This window comes from Saccopteryx bilineata, chromosome 3 (genome assembly GCF_036850765.1).
Source record: "Saccopteryx bilineata isolate mSacBil1 chromosome 3, mSacBil1_pri_phased_curated, whole genome shotgun sequence".
NCBI lineage: Eukaryota > Metazoa > Chordata > Mammalia > Chiroptera > Emballonuridae > Saccopteryx > Saccopteryx bilineata.
This window is the reverse complement of record NC_089492.1, coordinates 231,600,539-231,625,756: the sequence shown is the minus strand read 5'-3', so window position 1 is coordinate 231,625,756 and position 25,218 is coordinate 231,600,539. Positions and strand designations below refer to the sequence as shown.

Below are 25,218 nucleotides of genomic sequence, written 5' to 3'. Positions count from 1 at the left end.
CTGTTAGTTGTAAAAGAAAGGGCCGCCCAGGGATAATTTATGAGAGAGAAAATAGAACGTAGAAAGTGGAAACTGCTTTACTTAGTAAACTACCACATATTAATTTAACTCTTGGCAGCTTGAAAAGAAAAAAAAATTACTTAACTGGATCCTGGAGACCCAATAAAAGTAGCTAGACTGTAGTGAGTTCTTGGAAGGCTCTTAATAGCTTGAAAACAAACAGTACCTAGAAAAAGATGGTCAAGTGAAAAATTCCTTAGAGAGGAAAAACGAACCATAATTATGCCCCAGCCAGCAGTTTTTAGATTTTCAGGTATAACGCAAAATCCCAATATTGAACAGTAAGAGAGTTTGGGAGACCAGACTAAAAACAAGGTAGCATTATAACAAGTGGTCACTATGACAACCTGAGGTGAAATGATGCTGATGGGAAAGAACACTGTTAAGATTAGATTGAGGTTATGTATAAAAGCCACAGGGAAAGTAATCAAGTTACTTTTTTTCCTCATCTATTTCTTTCTGACTTGGAAAAGGAAAGATATAAGGATAGACACTAGCTAGAAAATGTCACAATATAAATTATGTAGCTTCCTCTGGCCTCACTGGGGTTAGCAGAAGGCACCAGAGATAAGGGTAAAGACGATAATTAAAGGTGTTAGTCTTCAAGGGGGACAGCCATGGGCTTTCAGCAGGTCCACGGTAAACTCAGGAATACAGAAAGGAATGCTAGCCGCCACCAAGGATCAGGGTGACTCGAGACTATCTTTTTACTGCCAATGCAGTTACTGGAGGATTCATACTGTCCAATCTCAGATGGCTATAGAATGAGACAGCATAAGATTAAAATAAAACTGGCAGCATGCTTTTAGAAAGTTAATAGATTTTTTTTAAAGTTAATAGATTTGGCTGTAGACTTTTGTGTTAATTTTTTTAATTGCTTTCAATATTTGCATTTTTATTATAAAAGACAAAGCAAGCTGTTTACTGTTTAACTGGGCAATGTATTGGCTAATATAAGTGGTAGATGATTTATATTTTATTTAATGTAATCAAGAACTAGTTATTAAAGATATGAAGTCGTATTTTAGCAAAAACCATTTTACTTTGTGTACAATGATGACTGTAAATCTGAATTTTCAAGATGCCAATCACCAGAAGAGAAACTAGCTGTTGGTTTATGCTATGAAACAAAGAACTAGTATAAGGCCAACTGAATTCACTTGAAAAGTTTACAGTAAAAATATGCCCTTGTCATGTGTTAGTCAGAAGTCAGAATCTGGTTCCATAACTACCCAACATTCATAGATAATGAGCAACTGCAAAAAAAAACAAAAACAAAACAAAAAACATTTAATACACAGAGAAACAAAGTGGGGAAAATAAATAAGACATGAGAAGTTATGAGTTTTATAGTATGATTTGTCAGTTTTCTCAATAGAAGAAGAAAAGGATATTAAGTTTTGATGGCTCTATACGCCAATAATTGCTGTATTAGTCTGCTAGGGCAGCTATGACCATATATCACAGTTTGGGTGGCTTGAGCAACGGAAATTTATGTCTCAGTTTTAGAGATTGGGAGTGCAAGGTCCTCGTGCTGTCAGAGTTGGTTTCTCCTGAGGCTTCCCTTCTTGACTTAAAGATGGCTATCTTCTCACTATATCCTCATAAGGCCTTTTTTTCCGTGTCTTTCTCTTCTCATAAAGACACCAGTCCTACTGGATTAGAGCTTGATCTTTATTACTTTATTTAACCTTAATTACCTTTCTAAAGGTAATTACCTCTTTTCAAATGTAGTCACACTGGAGACTAGAGTTTCAACCTAAGGAATTTGGTTGGGTAGGGGGGGCACAATTCAATCCAAAATAATTGCCATCCCCCCAAAACAGAGCAGACTAGAAGTATCCATTCATCAAGGTACACAAAGATATTTATTAAACATTCACTATGGTCTACCCAGTGTACTAGACACTGGAGTGTGTGCAATGAGGAAAGCCAGACTTGGAGTTTAATCTGTAATTTAATGGGGGAGAAAGTAAGTTAAATGATTATATTACAATAGGTGAAAAGTGCTAAGTTCACTGAGCTATCTAGGAGCATGTAACAGGGCTTCCAAATCTATTCTTGCCAGATCAAGTATAGAACGTACCCAGTTAAATTTGAATTTTAAATAATTTTTTAGTATAAACACATTCCAATTATTGTATAGCACATATTCTATCCATTGTTTATCTTACTTTTATATTTATCTAGGCATTCTGTTTTTTAATGCTTTATTTATTTATTTTTAAATCATGAGAATTACAAAAGCTCCACATAGGATGTGAAATATAACCTAAGACCTGGGGAAATAAATAAGACTAAAAAAATAACAAGAAACCAAAAGAAAAGAAAAGATTCTTGCAGAACAGAAAAACACTAGAGACCAGAAGTGAAGGTAAAAATCAACAAAGTGCAGAGAGATGAGAATCAGTGGTGAGAAACAGACATTTGACAATAATTAGCTATGGAAATGAAGAACAGAGAAGATGATAGAAGAAATAACACTCAATTTTACTAGCCTCCAAAGTTATTTGATAGAGGAGCAATCTAAAGGAGATATACCAACTATGATGAGCTAATCAGCAAGTCTTCTGATTGTAACTCTAATTTTTTTATTTACTTAATCTTTTACTACATTGATTTCTCTCATCTCTACCTTCTTTCTGACTGTACTTTCTCAAAAGCCCCTTGACTTGTTTTTTAGCCTTCTTCACGCTATTCTTCACTGAGCAACAAGAATAAAAAACAGATCTGATTTGAACAATCCCCCTTTTAGAATCCTCTAGGCATTTCCAGATGAGCTTTCATCTTGTTTACATCAGTATAAATTATGCAGAGAGCAGTGCTAAGATTTAAAAAGCTAATGGAGAGTTTAACATAATTTTAAAAGAGGAAAACCAAAAATATAAAAACTATATGTGTGTATGTATTTATGCAAGTTTTGTGCCATAAAATTCGGAAACTGCCTAAAATTCTTACAGATTCTAAATCACTTAAAGCAGAGCAGAGGTATGTACATGAAATAATTAGAATAATAAGTTATCAACTTTTGGTCAACATTGTAGCAACTTTATTCCAAAATTGTTATTTTTCCTTGTGAAAAACTAAGCTTCAAATAGTTTAAGACACTTACTAGTGTGCATCAGAATTAAGATTAGAATGCAGGTTTCTTGGTATTTTAATATACAATACTTTGATCATGCTATTTGTATAATTTATATATAACTAACTGAGTATTTCCAGTAAAACAATTTCCTAACCAAGAGTAATTTTAGAGGCCAAAATTTATATTAGTAAAATAATTCTAGATCATCTTTATATTATTTTGGGTATGTATATTATATTATTTTGGGTATCTTTAGATTAGATGGCCAATAGAAGATTTTAATATGTATGTATGTATATTTATAAATATTGTGAGATATCTCATTAATGGCTATGAATAATTATGGAATATGAGATCATTCATTTAATATTTACCAAATTCTGTACTAGTGTGGTCAGCCATTGTCAGATTAAAGTAGAAAAATAGAGACTATTATTTCTCAGAGATATGCCATAGATTATTATTTTAAATCTTGATTGCTGAAAATATAATTATAGTAGTGCTTTTAATTTTTCAATCATTTCATTATTGTCCACAGAACATAATTGTAATGTAAAAATTACAAATAATTTTTAAAATTTGATACATTTTATTTTGTACCTGACTCAAAATAGTGTATTCTGTTGTTATAGAAAGCAGAATTAGTGTCTGTTCTTGTTTATTATAACCTGTCAGCATGTTATTTAGAACATAAATGTTACTATAGAAAACATTTTATAAGAAAGATGATTCATCATTTCAATGTCCACTATATGTAGTGTCTAGTAAAACTTTGACTTTTCTTTTTGGTGAAAGTTAAAAAGAAATATGAGTCATCAGCTAGCTAGGAAAGAATACTTTTAAAGTAAAGAATTATGGAATTGTCTGTCTTGGTCAGGTCTGTTGTCATAATGAGTCCTCAGAATGAGCTTTGACAACTTATCATAATAAATACTAGAAAGTACTCTAAAAGTGAAAGAAGAAAGTAACTTACTTCTATTCTAGGGAATGTAGAAAAGATTTGCTGAGGAAGTGAGATTTAAGCTGTCTCGAGGATGAATGATTAAGATTTCTCCAATTTAAAAAAGTGAAACTCATTCCTGACAGAGGAATGCATTTGCGAAAGCTTGGGAAAACGTAGAGGCATTGTGGATAGGTATGTGTTGGATGGAAGAAGTTGACAACAATTATTACAGGGTAGGCTTGTGGAAACCTTCTACAAATGTATTTAAGAAATCAAAGGAAGAGAAGGCAGCATGATCCAATATTCCAGCAATGATTACAGAGACCTGAGGCCACACTTTGAAATCTAACATTTCCAACATTGAAAGTGGAAAAAGGTAGAAAACAAGAGTGGAGGATAGTTCTAGAGGTTTAGCTGAGGAGACTAGATGAGTTGTCAGTTCATTAACTAAAAGGTGGCAGTACATTACAAAGGTCAGATCTGGGGCAGAAAATAATGAGAGGTTGTGTTAAACATTGCTACCAGTTTAAAGGACAGTTAACATAGTCAAGAAAGTTTGGACAGTGGGAAAAATTCACTGGGGAAAACAATCTTGGGAGACTCACTTGAAAAATAAACTTTTAACATTGAGGTTAAATGATTGTACATATTTACTCTATTTCTATTTAAAAGTGGAAATATCTAAAAATATGATAAAGTACTCTTTAATTTCTGTACTCTGCCTAATTATATGTTATAATCTTTATAAAACAGACCACCAATACTCAGGATAACTCTGATACAAGCAGGAAAAATTAATTATTTTAAATATATTTATTTTATTATGATTGGGAAAATATTTGGAAAATATAAATAAAAAGTTTCATCTAAGGTTCACCAAATAAAAGGTTTTATCTGGTATATTCATTTATCTTAAAGTATCGAACCTGACCCCTACTTTGACACTGTGTGCTCTCTACCTCAACACATATAATACACACACACACACACACACACACAGCAATGCATATAAACATATTTAATGAACTATTTTCTAATATTCTTAAAAAGTAAGCAGATGGCTTAAGGGAATGATGACATTACGTTACTCTTGTGCTTCAGATTAGATTTGGCCCTCGGATCAGAGCCTGTCTAGGTAGACAGTTGTTGCTACTTAATGAGAAACCAGTTGCATTTTGTCTCCACTGATGCTCATCTCTGTACCTTGTTTTGTTATACATAGACCTAGAAAATGTGAAACAGAAAGATTTGTTCTGACAGCACCCATATGGTAGTCTCATTATAATTTTTGCTAGAGGTAGACTGAGCTCTAACTGGGTTCCTGAACAAAGTAAAACATTGAATTTTTTTTTTTTTTTGCACTTTTCCGAAGCTGGAAACGGGGAGAGACAGTCAGACAGACTCCCGCATGCGCCCGACCGGGATCCACCCGGCACGCCCACCAGGGGGCGATGCTCTGCCCACCAGGGGGTGATGCTCTGCCCCTCCGGGGCGTCGCTCTGTTGTGACCAGAGCCACTCCAGCGCCTGGGGCAGAGGCCAAGGAGCCATCCCTAGCGCCCGGGCCATCTTTGCTCCAATGGAGCCTCGGCTGCAGGAGGGGAAGAGAGAGACAGAGAGGAAGGAGAGGGGGAGGGGTGGAGAAGCAGATGGGCGCTTCTCCTGTGTGCCCTGGCAGGGAATCGAACCCAGGACTTCTGCACACCAGGCCGACGCTCTACCACTGAGCCAACCGGCCAGGGCCAAAACACTGAATTTTTATTACTAAAGGAATTATTTGGTCTGGGGCATCCTGTGTCAACAAGAAAAAAAAAAGATCTAAGGCTTGCTGTAAAAGTTCAAGGCAGTCATTAGAAGAGTTATCAAGAGACATTTACATTAAAAGGGGTTCATTATTGACAATAGAGAAAGAAATCTAAGAAATATTTTTCTCCTCATTTTTTACTGTTATTGTAAACATCACTTCCTTGAAAACACACAACCAAATGAGAGTTTAAATTCTATCAACCCTTTCCATATAAAGAGGTAGTCTCTATCTAATTTTCTAGTTGGTTCTCTTCTAATGAATGAATACACCTTCTCAAAAACCATGGCCAATAGTAATTTTCCAAAAATATCTGGATTATTCACACATTATGCTGGAACTATACCTGAGAATGAATCTAATTATCTAAATGAAACTGTTCCTATAAAGGAAGAGTTAGAAGTCTATGGTGTAGGTTTTTGTCCAAGAAAGAAGAAGTTTCCAAAGATGCTATTTAAAGGTAATTATTGATGAAAAATCAAAAACTTTCCTATTAGTAAGCCCTGAAGTTAAGTCCATATTCAACAAACTAATTTTGCAAACATAAATCAAGGGAGAAACAAATGAAGGAAGCAATTAAAAACACCTTAAATTATACTTTGCTATATCAAACTGACAACGATTGGAAATAAACTGAAACCATCCACTGGCATGGATGCAAGGAAAATGGATACTCACATATAATACTCTAGTCAGTATCAGTTGCTAAAAATAATTGAGCAGTTTTACAATATATATAAAGAAGAGTAAAAGTGTTCAAATACATTTTGCCTAGTAAATACTCAAGAATTTATATTTAATGTTGTTAATTAAGGCATTTATTATAATTTGGAGAAATACTGAACTATCTAAATTTCTAGGATAGGAAACAGATTGGACAAGTAAATTGGTAGACATATTCACAACAAAATATTTCACAGTCTTCTAAAAGTATGCTTCAGGGAATGCTTAATGATCTCAGGAAATGTTCACAGTATAATGCTAAGTAAAAACACATGACTCAAAACAATATACATAATATTAATAATATAGGTGTGTGTTGTGTGTGTTAGTGTGTGAGTCTGTCTGTATTTAGAGTTCAACCTTAAGTAAATGATAGGATATGCTCCACTATGTAATAGTGCTTTACTTCTGGATGATAAGAGTATAAGGAATTTTATTTCCTTATACTTTTCTATATTTTCCAAATTCTTAATAATAAATATGCATTACTTTTAATTTCTGGAAAAAAAATTAAATGGAATTTTGAGTAGCAAAATTTTGGTTGAGTAGAATTTTATGTTCAAAACATCTAAACAGGCCCTGGCTGGTTGGCTCAGTGGTAGAGCGTCGGCCTGGCATGCGGGGGACCCGGGTTCGATTCCCGGCCTGGGCACATAGGAGAAGCGCCCATTTGCTTCTTCACCCCTCCCCTCCTTCCTCTCTGTCTCTCTCTTCCCCTCCCGCAGCCAAGGCTCCATTGGAGCAAAGATGGCCCGGGCGCTGGGGATGGCTCCTTGGCCTCTGCCCCAGGCGCTAGAATGGCTATGGTCGAGGCAGAGCGACACCCTGGAGGGGCAGAGCATCACCCCCTGGTGGGCAGAGCGTCGCCCCTGGTGGGCGTGCCGGGTGGATCCCGGTCGGGCGCATGCGGGAGTCTGTCTGACTGTCTCTCCCCGTTTCCAGCTTCAGAAAAATACAAAAAAAAAAAAAACCAAAAAAAACCCCCAAAAAACATCTAAACAAATGGCTCCAGTTGCAACAGAGCAATGCCCTAGATGGGCAGAGCATCACCCCCTAGTGGGCATGCTTGGTGGTTCCCAGTTGGGCACATATGGCAGTCTTGTCTCTCTGCCTCCCTGCTTCTCATTTCAGAAAAATACAAAAAATAAAATAAAGTCTAAACAGTTCTTTTGCCTTCCTGTTACTTTGTTCTTTCTATGTCAGTATAAACAGTTCATTAGAAAAATATCACTCAGATATATTCCACATGACCTGATGGTTAATAATGAACAGTGTACTTTATAAAGAAATATAATTCCTATTTTCATGCTCTCTCAAATGATCTTCAATTTACTTCAGTTTAAGATGTTCATGGTAACATATAGTGCTCTCTCTTTTCTATTAGAACTCCTTCTTCCAAACAAGATATCCCCATTATTCTTGTATATTAACAATCATATCGATTTTTGAAAATACTTCTAAAATGTTATTTAACTCTTTGGGTTGAATTTTTAGGTTCAAGTTGTTTTTATTCACTATGTGCATTGAATAAATGCATGGAGTCATTTATTTTCCTGGGTGTTTATTTCTGAGAATTTAGTGGGTAACATACCCACTTTGTTCTTCTGGTAATATCACATATTTTACTCAAAAATATCTAGTTTTATACTTTCTTTGGACAATTTTACTTGCATCTGAAATTAGTTTTAAATCTTTTTCAATAGGTTGATGAATATAAGGCCAAATAAAATTTCCAACTTTGCCTCTGTGCCTTAATCTATACAAAAAGAATTTTACATTGTCTGCCTTAGATTAGAGATACAAATGAAAGACCAAATTCATGGTAGGATTAAGAACTCACAGTACCTCAGGAGATTGACAAGGAAAAAATTGTAATAAGTCTATGCCAGATCAGCCCTGCATTCTATAGATGCTGGAGAAGACAGTCTTAACTTTTTGTTGGAAGCTAAAGAAGGGGTTGTGTTTGTCTGCTAGGGCTACCGCCATGACAAAGCAGAAGCTGGGTGACTTAAACAACAGAGAGGCATTGCTTCATTAGTCTGGAGGCTAGGAGGGCAAAATCGGGTATTTTCAGGGAAAAACCCCTTTGAGTATGGTGAGGGAAGCATTATTCCAGGACTCCCCTTTTCTTGGCCTATAGATGGCTCTCTTCTCTGTGTCTCTTCACATGGTACCTCTGTGTGTCTCTCTTTATATGATCTTCTTTATAAAAATAGGACCCTACTCCAAGATGACCCGATCTTTACTAATTATATCTTCAACAATCCTATTTCCAAATAAGGCCACATTCTGAGGTATTGAAGATGAGGACATCAATGCATGAATTTGGGAAGATACAATTTACCAATAACAGAGACAGTAGAGGAAGTTTTTCCCTCCTCCCCCAAGAATTATCTTTAAGTTTAATTGAAAATTATCAGGAAAAGTAATCCAGGAGAGATGAGCAGCCAAGCAGTTCAGGAATGTAAAACTTAAAGACATGGAAGGTAATGTAGTACGAGAGGAGACTGAAATCTCAGCAACTGCTTGTATCTGCAATACTACTTGTTGCTAGTAAAGGTATCAGGGAACCAGTGAAGAATTTTACACATGTTCAGAATCAAAGTTTGGAAATGATTATTCTGGTAGTATTGTGATGTGTGTGAAGTGCATTCTGTCTTCTGGCAGGGCCCCATTATTGAGGCATACTCTTCAGAACTCACCAGCCTTCTTTAGCAGTTTTCCAATTCTCTTTGCAAAACTCTTATTCCTGATTTTATCCTTTTAATTCCTCAAACTCTATTATCTTTAATCATCTCCTGAATAGTTGAATTTAATAAGTTTAAACTGGAAAACTTTCATCCATGGCATTTATTACTTTAAAAATAAGTTTTTAAATACTCAGAATGTTTTAAATTATTTTTTGAAATAGTACTTTTAAGTACCGTATTTCCCCATGTATAAGATGCACTTTTTTTTTCCAGAAAAATTGGGGTATATAATTGGGTGTGTCTTATACAGTGGTTGTAGGGTTTTTTACTTGCATTTCCCACTTTCTTGCTCTTGTTTCTGCACTCATTGATGAAGATCATGATTCATCATCAGACACAGATGAAGACAAGCGAATGGATGGGAGTTTTGACAGTGATGAGGAGTTGTATGAATTTTATGATGAATAAAACTTGAGTTCAATAACTTTATGTAATACATTTTTTTTTCAAATTTCCCAACATTAAGGTGCGTCTTATACATGGGACTGTCTTATACATGTGGAAATATGGTACATATCATGGAATAACAATCAAAAAAGTCAGAACCATAACAAAGTTCAGTTTTAAAATGAGCCTTGGACTCTGCCATTGTAAGGTATAATGAGTGCATTCTCACATGCTTTTAACTTCCTTCCAGTTGTAAACTTCTTAAATTAATTTTGCTCTTATTTTAACTCTTCTTTCAGCCTGAGGGTGACATCAAGCAAGCTTATTTGTTTTATAAATATCTTAAATTCTTTCCAATTATAAAGTAACTGCCTAGATTTATACCCCCCCAAAATTAATTGATTTAAAGATTATCACTACAGCCCTGGCTGGCTAGCTCAACAGTAGAGCGTTGGCCTGGCGTGTGGAAGTCCCGGGTTTGATTCCCAGCCAGGGAACACAGAAGTGCCCATCTGCTTCTCCACCCCTCACCCTCTACTTTCACTCTGTCTCTCTCTTCCCCTCTGGCAGCCAAGGCTCCTTTGAAGCAATGTTGGCCTGGGCACTGAAGATGGCTCCATTCTGCCTCAGGCACTAGAATGGCTCGGGTTGCAATGGAGCAATGCCCCAGATGGGCAGAGCATCACCCCCCTTGTGGGCATGCTGGATGGATCCTGGTCAGGCGCATGCAGGAGTCTCTCTCTCTGCCTCCCTAATTCTCACTTCAGAAAAAAAAAATAATAATAAATAAATAAATAATTAAAAAATAAAATAAAGATTATCACTACAAACCCTGTTTAGTTGTTTCTAAATTATACTCTAAGGCACAAGTACCACCATCCTCAGCATTAATTAAAATATTAATAAACATAGATAATGCTAGAAGTTATATAGTTATAAGTGAAAATGAGTATAAAACAGCATGAAATGCCATTTAAAATATGCTTTCTCTAAGTTGTTTATATCAGATTGAGAACATAGGTCTTTCATCATTTCTTGCAAAGAGCACCATAGTGACATTGAATCACAACTCAAAAGGCAAAGAATCCCTGAAATGAGAACTACACAGAAAATCCTTTTTACTAGCATCCACAAAATGCAACAACTTAAACTTTGAAAAAAGATGTAGAGGGAAATGTTTCACATAAAGTGGACTTTTTTACAAGAGTAAATATTTGCCATCAGGTGCCCAAATTTTTATTAAATAGAATATTTGATTAAACTACATCTAAATGGACTATACAGAACCCTGGCTTGTCAATAAAACATGCTAAATAATTTATCTTTTTCTTAATAACTCAGTCATTATTAAGAACATAAATCATTATCCTGTACTAGAGTATAACAATATCTCAGGAGATATTAATATATAAGACCACCTTATGAGTTATTTAAGAGAAGTGATTAGACTAAGGTTCCAGTCAACCTAAGATTCTAAGATTCTATCAATTAAATGCCCTCTATCTGAATACTTCTGTTTTATTCTCTTATTCTGTCTCTTTGTAAACAAGCCTTCAAATATTATTTCAGCCACTTATTAATTTAGTTTATCACTGTATAAAAGTTGATCTTTAAGACTGTCCTAATGCTTAGAAATTTGTTATTTGTGCTGCTCTTGCCTAAAAGCAAAATTCTTTAAGGAACATAAATATAGCAGTTTTTTACTAAATTAGAATTTTTTTCTGAACATGGGCTATTATTAACCTAATTTTGAAGTCTGATTTCAACTGTCCTTTACCATTTTGTATGCATATTTAAGTCTGTAGGTAAAAATTTTAAGAGAGAATGTGTGGAGAGTGGGTAGAAGTATAAAAATAATGCTGTTCATCTGTATGATACAATAAGGAGACATTTTGAGTAAGCTTGTATATGCCATTAAATAGTAAAAATCTTCTCTTAAGATATTTTTTCCAGATGGATTCTATAATTCTTAGGTTGATATTCTTTAGTTAGTTAAAATGACAATAATAAAGGCAATAAGGAGGAAGAAGATGGGGAAAGTAGCATTATTTATTATCTAGAATAATTAGAGAAAGCTTTATAAAGAGGTTGAGCTTTAATAAATAATCTAAACTCAAATCCTCTGGGCTTTCTTAATAGCACACACTGTGACTCACAGGCAATGACCTAAATAAAGAATAAAAGGGAGCATTCTATTTATCATTCTAAAATGTTCCAATTTACAGGTTTCTGTAATATTAGTTACTATGATGTTTTAAGAACTGTAAATGGGTTATAACTAACGTGGTTTAAAAAGCTATAATGAATTTAGCATAGATTAACAGAATTGGTATAGATGAAGAATGTGAATAAGTGACATGAAGTATTGGGTGTGGTATAAGCTAGAGCATAGAATTAGAAAAGTATGCTTATGGAAGTACTAAGTGAAATAGCTGAAAAATTGGGTTGAAGAGAGTTTAAATGTTAAGCTAAAACATCTTGTAGACCAGTTTTTCTCTAAGATATGTGATTCAGAATACTAATTCCTAATTATAATGATAAACTTTAATGTTTTCAGTTTTTTAATTTTTAAAAAAGTATTCAGGAAATAATGGTTTGAACAAAGATAAGCATTTTTTTCTTTTTTTAAAAAAATTATTAGAATTACATGGCTTGCCAAACCCTATGGGTTTTCTAGTGTACAACACACTATAACACCAACTACACCACCTACACACCACATTGTGAACCCAAGAAAAGTCTCTTTCTTTCCTCATGTCTCCCCCCACTTTGTCCTCTTATCCATACCTCCAAACCCCCTCTCCAATACACTGATGAAGAAAATAGAAACAGAATACAAACAGATGCATATTTTTTTATTACAAGATCTCTCTGAGCCCTCAGTATGTAATACTTGCTGCTTATTACTTAGAAGAAGCTACAAGCCAGGAACATAGAATGGGAAGTACTGCTCTTGGAAATGTGGATTCAGTGAAGCTTCTAGGACTGGGGAATAGACATGCATTATAGGAGATTAGTCAAGTATTGAATGTATATATCAATATGTAAAGTGGATAAAACTCTAATATTTTCTTTTATAGTAGTTATCATAATGTGCCATTATGGATTTACTTGTACAACTTTTTATTCAATATTCATCTTCCTTACTATCAAGTAAATTCATTAGAGCAGGAACCAGAGCTCTTTTCTTCACTAGCATTTTCCACTAAGATGACCCAGTACCTAACTGCCACAGAGTATGCATTTAATAAATATGCATTGAATAAATAATGATAAAGGCAAACTATCCGGAAATAGTATACTTCCATACAGTTATATTTTAGACAGTACTGCCAGGATATGGTAAGAGTTTGAACCAGATTGAATGAAGGTAATTAAAGGAAGGGGAAGATGTGAAATGTTTACTCTAGAAGGAAAGAAAGAAGGAGCAGTAAATGATGACTCAGAGATACAGAATTAAGAGAATTAAAATGCAGCTAATCAAAACAAGACATCAAGAAAGAAAAGACAGTGCCTAGTACAAAATAGGAGCTTAGTTAATATTTCTAAGTTCTGCTTTAACTAATTGAGTTTTATTTTATAATAGGTAGCTCATTAAGCAGAAACTAAATGGTTTATATGAAAAATCATTCATAGAAAGAGATGATTGAAGTCAGTAGATGAAAATTCTTGGGAAGAATGTGTACAGAGAGAACACAAAGCATTACTATTCTTAGAAAATAGAACTTTTCTAAAAGCATAACTCTTTAGAAACATTTGATAAGCTTCTTCTTGATACCAGGCACCATGCTTTCTTTCCTTCTTGATTTCTCGTTTGGATTGCTAATGTGATAATATCAACATTAAAGACCACCAGGTTTTGTCCTGATGTTCACTGACTTTTATCAAGACAAAGTGGTGTCCATGTATTAATAGCAAATCAATTTATGTATAATTGCAGGCTTTCAGATATTGTAATGATGCAATATAAACAAACCCATAAAATCAGAGTATTTTTGAAGTGTGATTATTTTAACATTCAAAAACAAACAAAGTTCTGGCCAGTTGGCTTAGTGATAGAGCATCAGCCTGGTGTGTAGAAGTCCTGGGTTTGATTCCCACTCAGGGCATACAGGAGAAGCAACCATCTGCCTCTCCACCCTTCTCTCTCTCTCCCTCTCTTTCTCTCTCTCTTCCTCTTCCACAACCATGGCTTAAATGATTCAAGCAAGTTGACCTCAGCTCTGAGGATGACTCCATGGCCTCCCTCACCTCAGGTGCTAAAATAGCTTTGTTGCCGAGCAATGGAGCAGCAGCCCCAGATAGGCAGAGTATCACCCCCTACTGGGCTTGCCAGGTGGATCCCAGTCGGGGCAAATGTGGAAGTCTGTCTGCCTCCCTGCCTCTCACTTAATATATTATATATATATAAACAAGCCTTAGATGCTCTACTTGGAACCCTAGAATCAACATGCATTTTATCTTGATAAAGGAGTTTCAGAGATGTACTTGAGGTTACATAATAATTTTAAAGATGTTTTTTGAAATAGGACATGGAGAAAACTTGGCAGTGTTCCATATCCCTGTGGCACATTTAGTGAAGCAAAAGGTTTCTCAGTAAATAAATTAGAAACATTTGTCATTTGAAAAATGTAAGTTTGTGCCAACTATTGAGGACAGCCAGAGTATTTGTCACAAGAAATCTTGGAAAGAGTGAAGTTCCCTTTATTCCCTTATCTTTCAAGGTATGTGGTATGTTATGCAAAAATAACATGAACAGACATAGGTACACAATTCTAAGGAATTTATAGGTATTGAAAGTTGAGTATTTTGATACCTATATTCTTATAGCTTGAGTTAACTACTGCAGGCATAATTCTCAAATGGTTAAAATTCTTTTTGGTGTAAATTATCTATAAATAGGATTTGAAGAATGTAGCAAGTTATGTCTTCCTTTTACTTCACCTAGGTCAAGCCATGCTAGCATGCCCTGCTGTTCAAATGCATTTAATTCTGAGAAAATGTTGAAAGGAAAGCTGTTGACTGCACACTGTGGTTATAGGAAGAAAAAAATCCTTTAGCTATTCAATTTAGATTTTTAAAAAATATGATTCAAGAGAGAAGGGAATCAATGCAATGTTATGAGTATCCAGAAAAAGATGCTCTTATCTTTGATTTCAAAGAATTATTTTCTATTTTTTAATAATAACTAATTAAGAGGAAGTGAGTCTGTGATATGTATAAGGTCACAGAAAGAAGGGCCTTAGCAGGAAAAGAAGAATGCAAGTACCTATTTTGCTTTTGCCTTTTTAAATACCTTTGAAAAACTGAAAGTCTAAGAATTCCTATTTCAGATGTCTGCTAAGGACATATAGTAACACAAGAAAGCAGATAGCCTCTGAGTCAAACTCCAAACATTGGGTGCTACAGGCCTCTATGGTATACTGGGCAAGGTCATGTTTCAGAAAAATATATATATGTGCTTCTGTATATTATGTACATAATATGTATGTGCTTTCTTGTGTTTCATGCTTATAAAATTTCTGAAAAACTTTCTCAATTCTATCATTTTATGTTTCCATACTTTTGACAAAGTTTTTTGTAAAATTAATTACTAAGAAAGAGGATAATGTTAGTTCTCTCACTGCCACGCCTTCATTCTATTTTGTGTCTGTAAAGTATTCTATGTGAAAGTCACTGCCACATGTATAAGTGTGTGTGTGTGTGTGAGAGAGAGAGAGAGAGAGAGAGAGAGAGAGAGAGAACTGGTAATAAAGTCATACTGGTAAATTTTCATATGCTAATCTATATACATTGCTATCAGTATAGTGCAGGATCTGCTAATGAGAAAAAGAATCAATGGTTCTGAGGTTAGGAGTTAAGAGATCCAATTTCAAGACTGTTAATTATTCTGTGTGTGACCTTATACACATCACAGACTCACTTCCTCTTAATTAGTTATTATTAAAAAATGGAAAATAATATATGAATGCCTATTTTTTTATAAAAATAAGATGATAGATTGTAAATTGTTTTTGAAATTTTTGCAAGGACCATACAAATAAAAGTTATATCTTAGTTTCTATATTCATTTGCTAATACAGTTAATATTTTAAAGTATCAACACTGGAACAGATACTAAACAACTTACTAGACATATGCATTGTTGAACAGGCTGGACACTGTCCTTATTTGCTCAAAAATTTTAATCTAGTAAGCAAGATTAATATTGAATTAAGTAATTAAATTGTGATCAAAGAGAATTGCAATGTATATTTGGAATATAGGCTCAAGAATCATAACCTGCCCTGATGAATAAGAGGCTATTTTTTTCTTCTTAATCTAATACTTAAAAGGCCAGAGAAACATGCCCATGCAGAGGCAGCCTTACTGCTGAAGAGAAGTCATGTGGTCTTAGGAATATACAAGAAACTGTGAAAGAAACAAGCAAGGAAAGGAATAAAAAGAGTGAGCATGGAGAGCAGCAGTAGACCACAGGACATCAGCATCCTTATTAAGGCAGAGTAAAAATTTTGGATTTTGCCTAAAGGTCAAATAGAAGTCATTAAAGTATTTGTACCAAAAGGGTGACAGCATGATATTTGTGTTTTAAAAAGTTCACCCCAGCTGCACTGTCGGAAAAACCACAGAAAGAGAAACAAGTACCAATGTAAGAGGTGGTCGTTTGAGCTAGGTTGCTGAGCAGTTGAAATGAGTAAGAATAGTCTTGGTTCAAGAAATGTTTAGGCTATTTAATTGTTACGACTTGGTGATAGGTGTGGGAGGTAAGCAAACTAGAAGAGTCAAGAATAGTGCCAAAGGTTCTATATTGAGGAACTAGGTGAGGAATTGGAATTGCCATTCACTGAGGTTGAGACCACAGGAAGAGGTAGAGATTTCAGCAGAATAGCTGTTGCTAACACTGTGAATGCTTAAAACTTAAAGACACAATTTAAATATTTTGTACGTTCTCTATTATTTTATAGATGACTAAATTGATCATGCCCAGAGTCATACAGCTGGGAAGTTAATGTCATAGTCTTGGCCAGCTGTGATGAGCTTCATGCCTTACAAAAGCATCATTTCAGTTTTGAAGTTACATTTGAGATGCCCATAAAAGATAAAGTAGGAACAATAAAAGAAATAAATGTGAGAAGAGATAAAAAAAAAAAATTTTTGTAACCAGCCAGTCATTAAAGTTAAATGAAATAAGAGTTGGGAAAGAAGAATGAAATTATGAAGGGAAAGAATGTATAAATTAGAAAGGAATAGGCCTGGAGGCAGTGGACAGTAAAGAGGGGAGCAGACTCGAATAAGATAAATCTTAGTGTTCAGTAGACAGGATGACACCTTCTCAAAAGATTGAAATGAAGCGCAAGGATAAATCTCAGAAGAGTGTGATGTCAGGTGATCCAAACACAGGGAGTGTTTCCAAAAGAAAAATGTAGCTCTTTGCCCAATGTTCCTAATTACAGATTAAATGTATGAAAAGAAAACTTTCTTTTAAACATGGAAGTCAATATCCCATCTTGCTTATTTATCTATTCTTACAACCTAGGTGCCACTAAATTAATGGAATATATATATATATATATAAAATAAGATATCAGGAGATAAGAAATTTCAACAAATTTTGAGAAGACAGGGAACAAAATTATAGTTTCTCTCCATCTACATACAAAGTACAGTCTTAGCTACATTATAAAATACTCACAAAGGGATGTAGATGTTTATTTACTTCATAGACCTCCTTAGAGTCTTGAAAACAACAGATACTAGGCAAAGAACTGAAGAAACTTAGTACCAAAAAAGGAAAATCGACTGAAATTCTCTATACACAAAACTGCATAACTGTGCACCAGACAGAAGATGAGAATGTTCTTTAGCTTGCTGCCAGATTATCCTGCAGTAAAACATATTATGTGTACAGAGCTTCCAGTTACTTTTTTTAGAGCTTGACTCATCAATATTGAAGAACAGCCAGGGATCACCAGATATATTTTTTAATCCTGATCATGAAAGATAATGATTTAAATAAACAGAAAATAAAAATTAGAAATAATGCAAGAAGCAGAAGGAAAATGATTTAAAGAATATAGTTAAATCTTCTGAGAGAATGTGAACATTTTATGGTTCCCTGATATACAAAAAGATGCTCAAGAAACAAAATGATTGAATTGCAGTAGTATATAGTTATTATAAAATAAATGCTATTAATTTAAAATGATATTGCTATATATATATTTATATATTTTTGGTTGGTTAGAAGTAGATGGGGATTTATTAGAAAAGAGATAAACTGCCACATTTTATACTAGAAGCCTGTAGTTGAAAAATCAAGAATAGTGCTATCATGAAGTTATTTAGAAATTTAAGGTCGCTCTAAAATGGTGAAAGTTATATGTAAGAAGCAGAAAGTTATTGTGTATAAGGAATTATGATTGAGAGATAGTTCATGAATTAGATACCAAAGTTATCAAAAGGTGGAGAGGATGTTCAAGAGATGATAAATGAATGGTGTGAAAAAGGGCAGAGAGATGTTACTGTCAGGTAATGGGACCATCAAAGAACAGTGCTTTTACAGGATGAGAGAGGAGTAATCGTTTTTAGAAAGCAAGTGGGATAACCATTGCGATTTCCAACCCTGAAGTGTTCAAAGTGTTTGAAAATCATCATTCTCCACTTGTAAACCCTGTAAGTGAACCAAGTTGCAGGTGAAACTATGATGGGAAGGGAGCACTCAGTAAAGAGGAGGAGGCTCAAGTTGCTGATCATGCTGTAAGGCAGTCTCAGAGTTTGGAGGGAATAGAGGAAAGAAAAGTTGGGCTGGGGAAAACCTCAGCACATAGCTGGGATGAGAGATGGAGCATTAAACATGATCAGAAGAGCCTACATTTTGGGTCAATGCAAGGCAAAAAAGTTATAAATTAATTAAATTCCTAAAGTCTTGGTGACAGTGAACACTCTGGCTACTCTGATTCAGGTGCAGACCTGGATATTAATCCCTTTTTTTCTCTTGGTTCATTATAAAAAATTTGTGGCAGTAGTGAGATGTGTATCAAAAGTAGCCCTGTTATTCCTCACAAAAGATAAGTGCAAGGCATTGGGCAACAAGAAGCATGAACAACTGATTCCTCACCCATCTGTGGGTCATCGGGGGAAATGGTGTATGCCTTTAGTTGGCTTTGTGGCATCACAGCTGGATGGTGGTCAGTCAGTGTGACTACTTAATGACTCAAATTGTAAACTGGGAATCCCTAAAGATGCCTTTCTTTCCCCATACCCTCCCACTTCACCTCTCATTGAATCCATCACCAGCCCTTTAGATTCTGCTTCTTGAATATCTTCTCAATTTATCACCCCTCTCCATCCTTACTTCTGCTATTACAGTCTGAACCATCACCACTTACCAAATGCAATCACCTCAATAACATTTACCAGTGACCTAATAAATGTCATATATTTGCTAAGTGCATTTATTGGTTGCTTAATATGTGATAGATCCCATATGGAGGTGTGAAAAGCACCAACCTATAATAAGGATTTAAAGTAAGGTCAAGTAAAATAACAGTTAGAAAACATTGTGATTTGGGCCCCAGGAATGAGAAGTGTAGGAGTCTAAGAGATAAAGAGTAATGTATAAAAAAAGGAAACTTTATTTTTATTTTTTATTTAATTGAATTTATTGGGGCAACATTAGTTAATAAAGATATATATATATATATATATATATATATTTCAGGTGTACAATTCTATAATAGATCATCTGTATTGTGTATTGTGTATTTACCACCCAAATCAAGTCTCACCTTCTTATATTTATTATTTTTTTCCATTGATTTGAGAGAGGTTGGGAGAAGGGGGCAAGAGAGTGAGAAGAATCAACTCGTTGTTCCACTAAGTTGTTTCATTCAGTTGTGCATTCTTTTGTTGCTTCTCATGTGTGCCTTGTCAGGGGATGAAGCTAGCAACTTCATCACACTAGGATGACACTCTATTCCCTGGGCAACCCAGCCAGGGTCTAAGTCTTATCTCTTTAATTAGCTTTCTACTCATTACCAAATATGTGCAAATCATGTAAAATAATCATTTGTCATGGAAAGGGAAAATACCCCTGCTCTACCTTTCTTTAGTTCTTATGGTTGGACTAGTAATGAAATAGTAAAATTGACACAAGACTAGATTAACAGGAGAAAACCCAGAACAAGCATATGCTGCTTAGATAATAAAATCAAGCTAAAAGAAATGATCAAACCAGCCACATTTTTTATACATTTTAGACAAAAAAATGATAAATTTGTGAGATATTGACAGGACAAAGAAAATTAGTACTCATTAAAAAAAAATCTAAGCAAGGTTTAGGTATTCAGTAGTGAGGAATCTGAACAAAGTTGGGGGTTGAGTAGTAAATTAGTAAAGGCATTACAAAGCTTGTTTATAAAGTTTTCAAACTATAGAAATGATTTCTGAAAGTATAGTCTTTATAAAGCTTTCAACTTTGTATTCTTTTAAAATTTCAATAGTTGTTTCAGGTGTACAGCATAATGGTTAGACAATTATATAATTTATAAAGTGATCCCCCTGATAATTCTAGAACCCACCTGGCACCATGATAGTTATTACAATATTATTGACTATACTCCCTATGCTGTACTTTACATCCCTGTTTACTGTTTTGTAACTACCAACTTGTACTTCTTAATCCCTTCAGTTTTTTTCACCCAATCCCTTAACATCCCTCCCCTCTGGCATGCATCAGTCTGTTGTCTGTGTTTACGAGTCTGTTTCTGTTTTATTTGTTCATCTATTTTGTTCTTTAAATTCCACATATAAGTAAAATTATATGGTATTTTTTTTCTGTCTGACTTATTTCACTGAGAATAAATCATTTATGTTGTCACAAATGGTAAGATTTTATTCTTTTTACAGCTGAGTTATATACCATTTTATATATGCACCACATCTTCTTTATTCAATCATCTGTTGATAGATATTTGAGCTGCTTTCATATCTTGGCTATTGTAAATAACACTGCAATAAATATAGGGGTTCATATATCTTTTCAAGTTAGTGTTTTATATTTCTTCAGATATATTCCTAGAAGTAGAATTGCTGTATCATAAGGTAGTTCTATTTTTAGTGTTTTGAGGATACCCCACACTGTTTTCCACAGTGGCTACACCACTCTGCAGTCCCACCAATAGTGCATGAGCATCCCCTCTTCTCCACATCGTCGCCAACACTTGTTGACAGTAACTGTTCTGACAGGTGTGAGGTGATATCTCATTGTGGTTTTAATTTGCACTTCTCTGATTATTGGTGATGTTGAGCATCTTTTCATATGTTGGCCATTTACATGTCCTCTTTGAAGAAGAATATATTCTGGCCTTCTGCCCATTTTTTAATTGGAATGTTTTTTGGGTGTTTTTGTAGTTTGTTTGTTTATTTGTTTTTGGTGTGTTTTTTGGTGTTGTCTTGTATGAGTTCTTCATAAATTTTTTATATTAAATCTTTATCTGATATATCATTGAGGAGAATCTTCTCCCATTTAGTGAGTTGTCTTTTTATTTTGTTAATGGTTTCATTTGCTGCACAAAAACTTTTTAGTTTGATGTAGACTTTGGATTGCTTTAAGTCTTGTAATAAGGTTGTCTCAGCCCTCAGGAGCAGGAAGGGCACCCACTGTATAGAAATTCATCTTCTGCTTTCAGGGGGACAGAGTGGTCAGGGTTTTCTCCTTGAAGGTTAGTTTCTTAAGTAATTTTAATTCAAAATGATTAACATGCCAATTTGGGATATCATGAGTTGGCCTGCCATGTATACAAACAGAACTCACTTATATAGGAAAATAATACAAATAATTAGGAAGCTACAGGATTAATGCTCAAGGAATTCAGAGGAAGACACTAGCCATTATTCTTCCTGGAGAGACATTCATGGACATAATGAATGACTTTTTAGTTAAATGAAAAGTTTTTTAAGTGAACTGTCAGTAGATGATGTGATTGGAGTAACGAGTACCAAACGTGCTCATTCATTTACTCATGCATTCATTTATTCATGTTATATATGTTTTTGAATATCTACTATATTTCAAGCACCAATACAAATGCAAAATATGAAAAAATACAGTTTCTACCCTCAAGAGGTCTATAGTCTATGAGAAAAATGACATGAAAAACAATAGCTTTAATAAAGTGTTGTAAGTGCCTTGATGCAAGTCTGTACAAAATTTATAGTGTTTAATCTAGAGAAAGGATGGCACAGGTTTCTACCATGATTACAAGTTGTTTTCTCCCACTAAAATCATAGTATTCATAAAAACAGGCCCTCATTTTGAAGCACATAACCAATCCAACTCTAATCTTTAGCTCCAATAGAATATAAGCTTCATGAAAACAGAGAATTTGCTCAGTGCATTACTCTATCCCCAGTACCTAGATCAATGCCTAGACCAGAGTGGTTATTCAATGAATATGTGTTGACTGATAAAATGAATTTGTGGGTCAATAAGAAGATATCATAAGCCTTACGGGTGAAACATAAATATTATTACAGAAATGGAAGAAAAGTACTTTTTGCAATAATTTCTGGAGGTTTTGGTTCTGCACTTTTATTTGTGTAAAATTAAAAGCATATGATAAATCCATATTTCAAATGAGAGAGTAAGCATAATGATAGCATTGCACTGAATCAGGATTGTATTATAGTCCAGTTATATTGTCTCAAAACTGTGTGATAAATGGAAGTCTCTTAGCCTGTCTAAATCCATTTCTTTATTTGTTAAAAGGAAGTGAATACTCTCTCATGTACCTTGTAGAGTTATTTAAGGGTGGAATGCTATAATGCATGGGCATGTCCAATTTAAATTTTAAAGTACTATGTAATTATAGAATGTATACCAATATTAATTATCTAAGTTTTAAATATTACAAGAATGCCATCCATAGGCAGTTGATTAAACAATGGTGGTTTTTTTTTCTTTCTGTTTTTCTCTAGTGCAGTGCCTGGAGATGACCACCAAACGGAAAATCATCGGCCGTCTGGTGCCATGTCGATGTTTCCGAGGTGAAGAAGAAATCATCTCAGTTTTAGATTACTCCCACTGCAGCCTTCAGCAGGTGCCAAAAGAGGTCTTTAACTTTGAAAGGACATTAGAGGAACTTTATCTAGATGCCAATCAAATTGAAGAGCTACCCAAGGTAATTATGAGCCTAAAATATATCCTGTAAATGAGTATTTCATAATTTCCAAAGATTTGGCATAATTATAATGCTATCTATAGCCTTTTGTCCTGGTAATTGACAAATCACTCAAATTCTTATGTTTCCCCTATGTTCTCATTACCTTTCAAAATAATTTTATTTTATTTTATTTATTTTTTCTAGCAAGAGAAACAGAGAGAGAGATAGAGGGACAGGCAGGAAGGGAGAGAGATGAGAAGTATCAATTCTTCCTTGTGGAACCTTAGTTGTCCATTGATTGTTTTCTTATATGTGGCTTGACTGGGGAGCTACAGCAGAGTGAGTGACCCCTTACTCAAGCCAGAGACTTTGGGCTTCAAGCCAGCTACCTTTAGGCTTAAGCCAGCGACCCTATTCTCATACTGGTGAGTCCCTATTCAAGCTGGCAACCTTGCGGTCTTGAACATGTGTTTTCTGCATCCGAGGCCAATGCTCTATCCAGTGTACCACCACCTGGTCAGACTCTCATTACATTTTAATATATACCATTTCATTTGTAAGTTCATGTGATATGTTAATAACCATTTGAACTCCATGGAAGTCATATTTTAGATTATGCCTTGTTATTTTAATTTAAAATTATAACCAAGAAAATACTGAAAAGAAAAATATGACACTATTTCAGAACTGAAAATTGTATATGTTGTATATTCAGTTCACATCATTTTACAACTTTTAATTGTATGGTTTAAATCTAAGAAATACTTTCAACACACACACAGTTAATAATATAATGAAAATCATTTATGAAATTTGAAATCTTTGATTATTCAAAATATCATTGAATTTCATAGCATACAATTAATAAGTACAGTATAGCAAAAATTTTTAAGTAATATTAAACTTTGCACACACGCACACACACAAAGCCATTATAACATTATGCTATATAAAGAAAATGTTTCCTGTAATCTTGTTCTCCATTGCAGAAAAGATTGGATACCAAGGCCACCACAGCAGAAAGGTTCAAAATCTAATCCACTGGATTCTAATAACTACTTAAATAGATGTCTCAGATTAATTAATCAGCATGGCCAGGTGTTTTATCATATGTGCCTTGAACGGGGGGCTACAGCAGAGTGAGTGACCCCTTGCTCAATCCAGCAACCTTGGACTCAAGCCAGAAACCTTAGGGCTCAATCCAATGACCATGGAATCATGTCTATGATCTCACATTCAAACCAGCAACCCTGCACTCAAGCCACATGAGCCCGCGCTTATGACAGCAACCTCAACGTTTTGAAACTGGGTCCTCTGCGTCCCAGTCCAATGGTCTATCCACTGCACCACCGCCTGGTCAGGCTATACATCTTTTTTGACAATGTACAATGTCATTTTAGATCTTCACTGAGGAGGAACGGGCCAAGTGTTTTATCATATGGACTGCACATCAAGTAGAGTTTGTTTCTTCTTCCAGCAGACTATGACCTACTTGAGACAGAAATGACATATTATTCATCTTTGCCTCCCTGTACACCTGCATACATGATGACTTCCACATAATGGTTACTCAGTTTATTCGTTGTCACTGCAGAGAACTTCATGTACTATGGGACTTGATAGGAAAACTATGTGTAAGGGTAAACAATGCATAAATGGCATTTAACTCTAATTTAGAAAAACAAATACAAGTATATTTTTAGGAAAGGCCAATCTAGGATTCCAGATAAAAAGAGAGAGCATCCAGTGACATTTGAATTTTAAACTATAAAGCAGAAAAAATTTTAATATAATTATGCCCAAATATTGCATTGAAGATACTTATATTAAAAATATTAACTTTTTATTTATCTGAAATTTAAATTTAATTGTGCATCCTATATATATATATGTATATATATATTTTTTTCTTTTGCTTAATCTGACAGCCCTAAGTCCATTTAGTCATTTAAAATCTTTTTCCAGATCCATGTGATTTTATAAGATAAATAGTAAAAGATTTTATCCGATAAATAGTAAAAGAAATTAAGCAATATTTATTTAATATTTACCACACAGTATTTTAGGTTTTAAAGTGATAAGAGAAATATCAATTCTTGCTCTCAATGATCTGACAACCTAACTACAAAGAAAACAGAACATTAGAGGTGAATGAACAGTAATGCATCATCAGAGTCAAAGAGCCAAATATTGTAGCAGAACTTATGTATAGCAAAGTTCTATTGTTGGAAGGGAAGGAAAAGGCCTTAATGAAAAAGCAAAAATCACAAATGTATAAATTAAGATGTTATATATGAAGAGGAA

The 25,218-nt window shown here is 34.4% G+C and overlaps 1 protein-coding gene across 3 annotated transcripts in view; it reads left to right on the top strand.

The window, feature by feature from the left end:
• LRRC7 (leucine rich repeat containing 7) overlaps nt 1-25,218 on the top strand; it is a 598,371-nt gene that overhangs the window by 206,559 nt on the left and 366,594 nt on the right. For all 3 annotated transcript variants that reach the window (XM_066268909.1, XM_066268907.1, XM_066268908.1), the window contains one exon: nt 22,730-22,932. In XM_066268909.1, the coding sequence (XP_066125006.1) occupies nt 22,730-22,932 (203 nt within the window). The remainder of the gene's footprint in view (nt 1-22,729; nt 22,933-25,218) is intronic.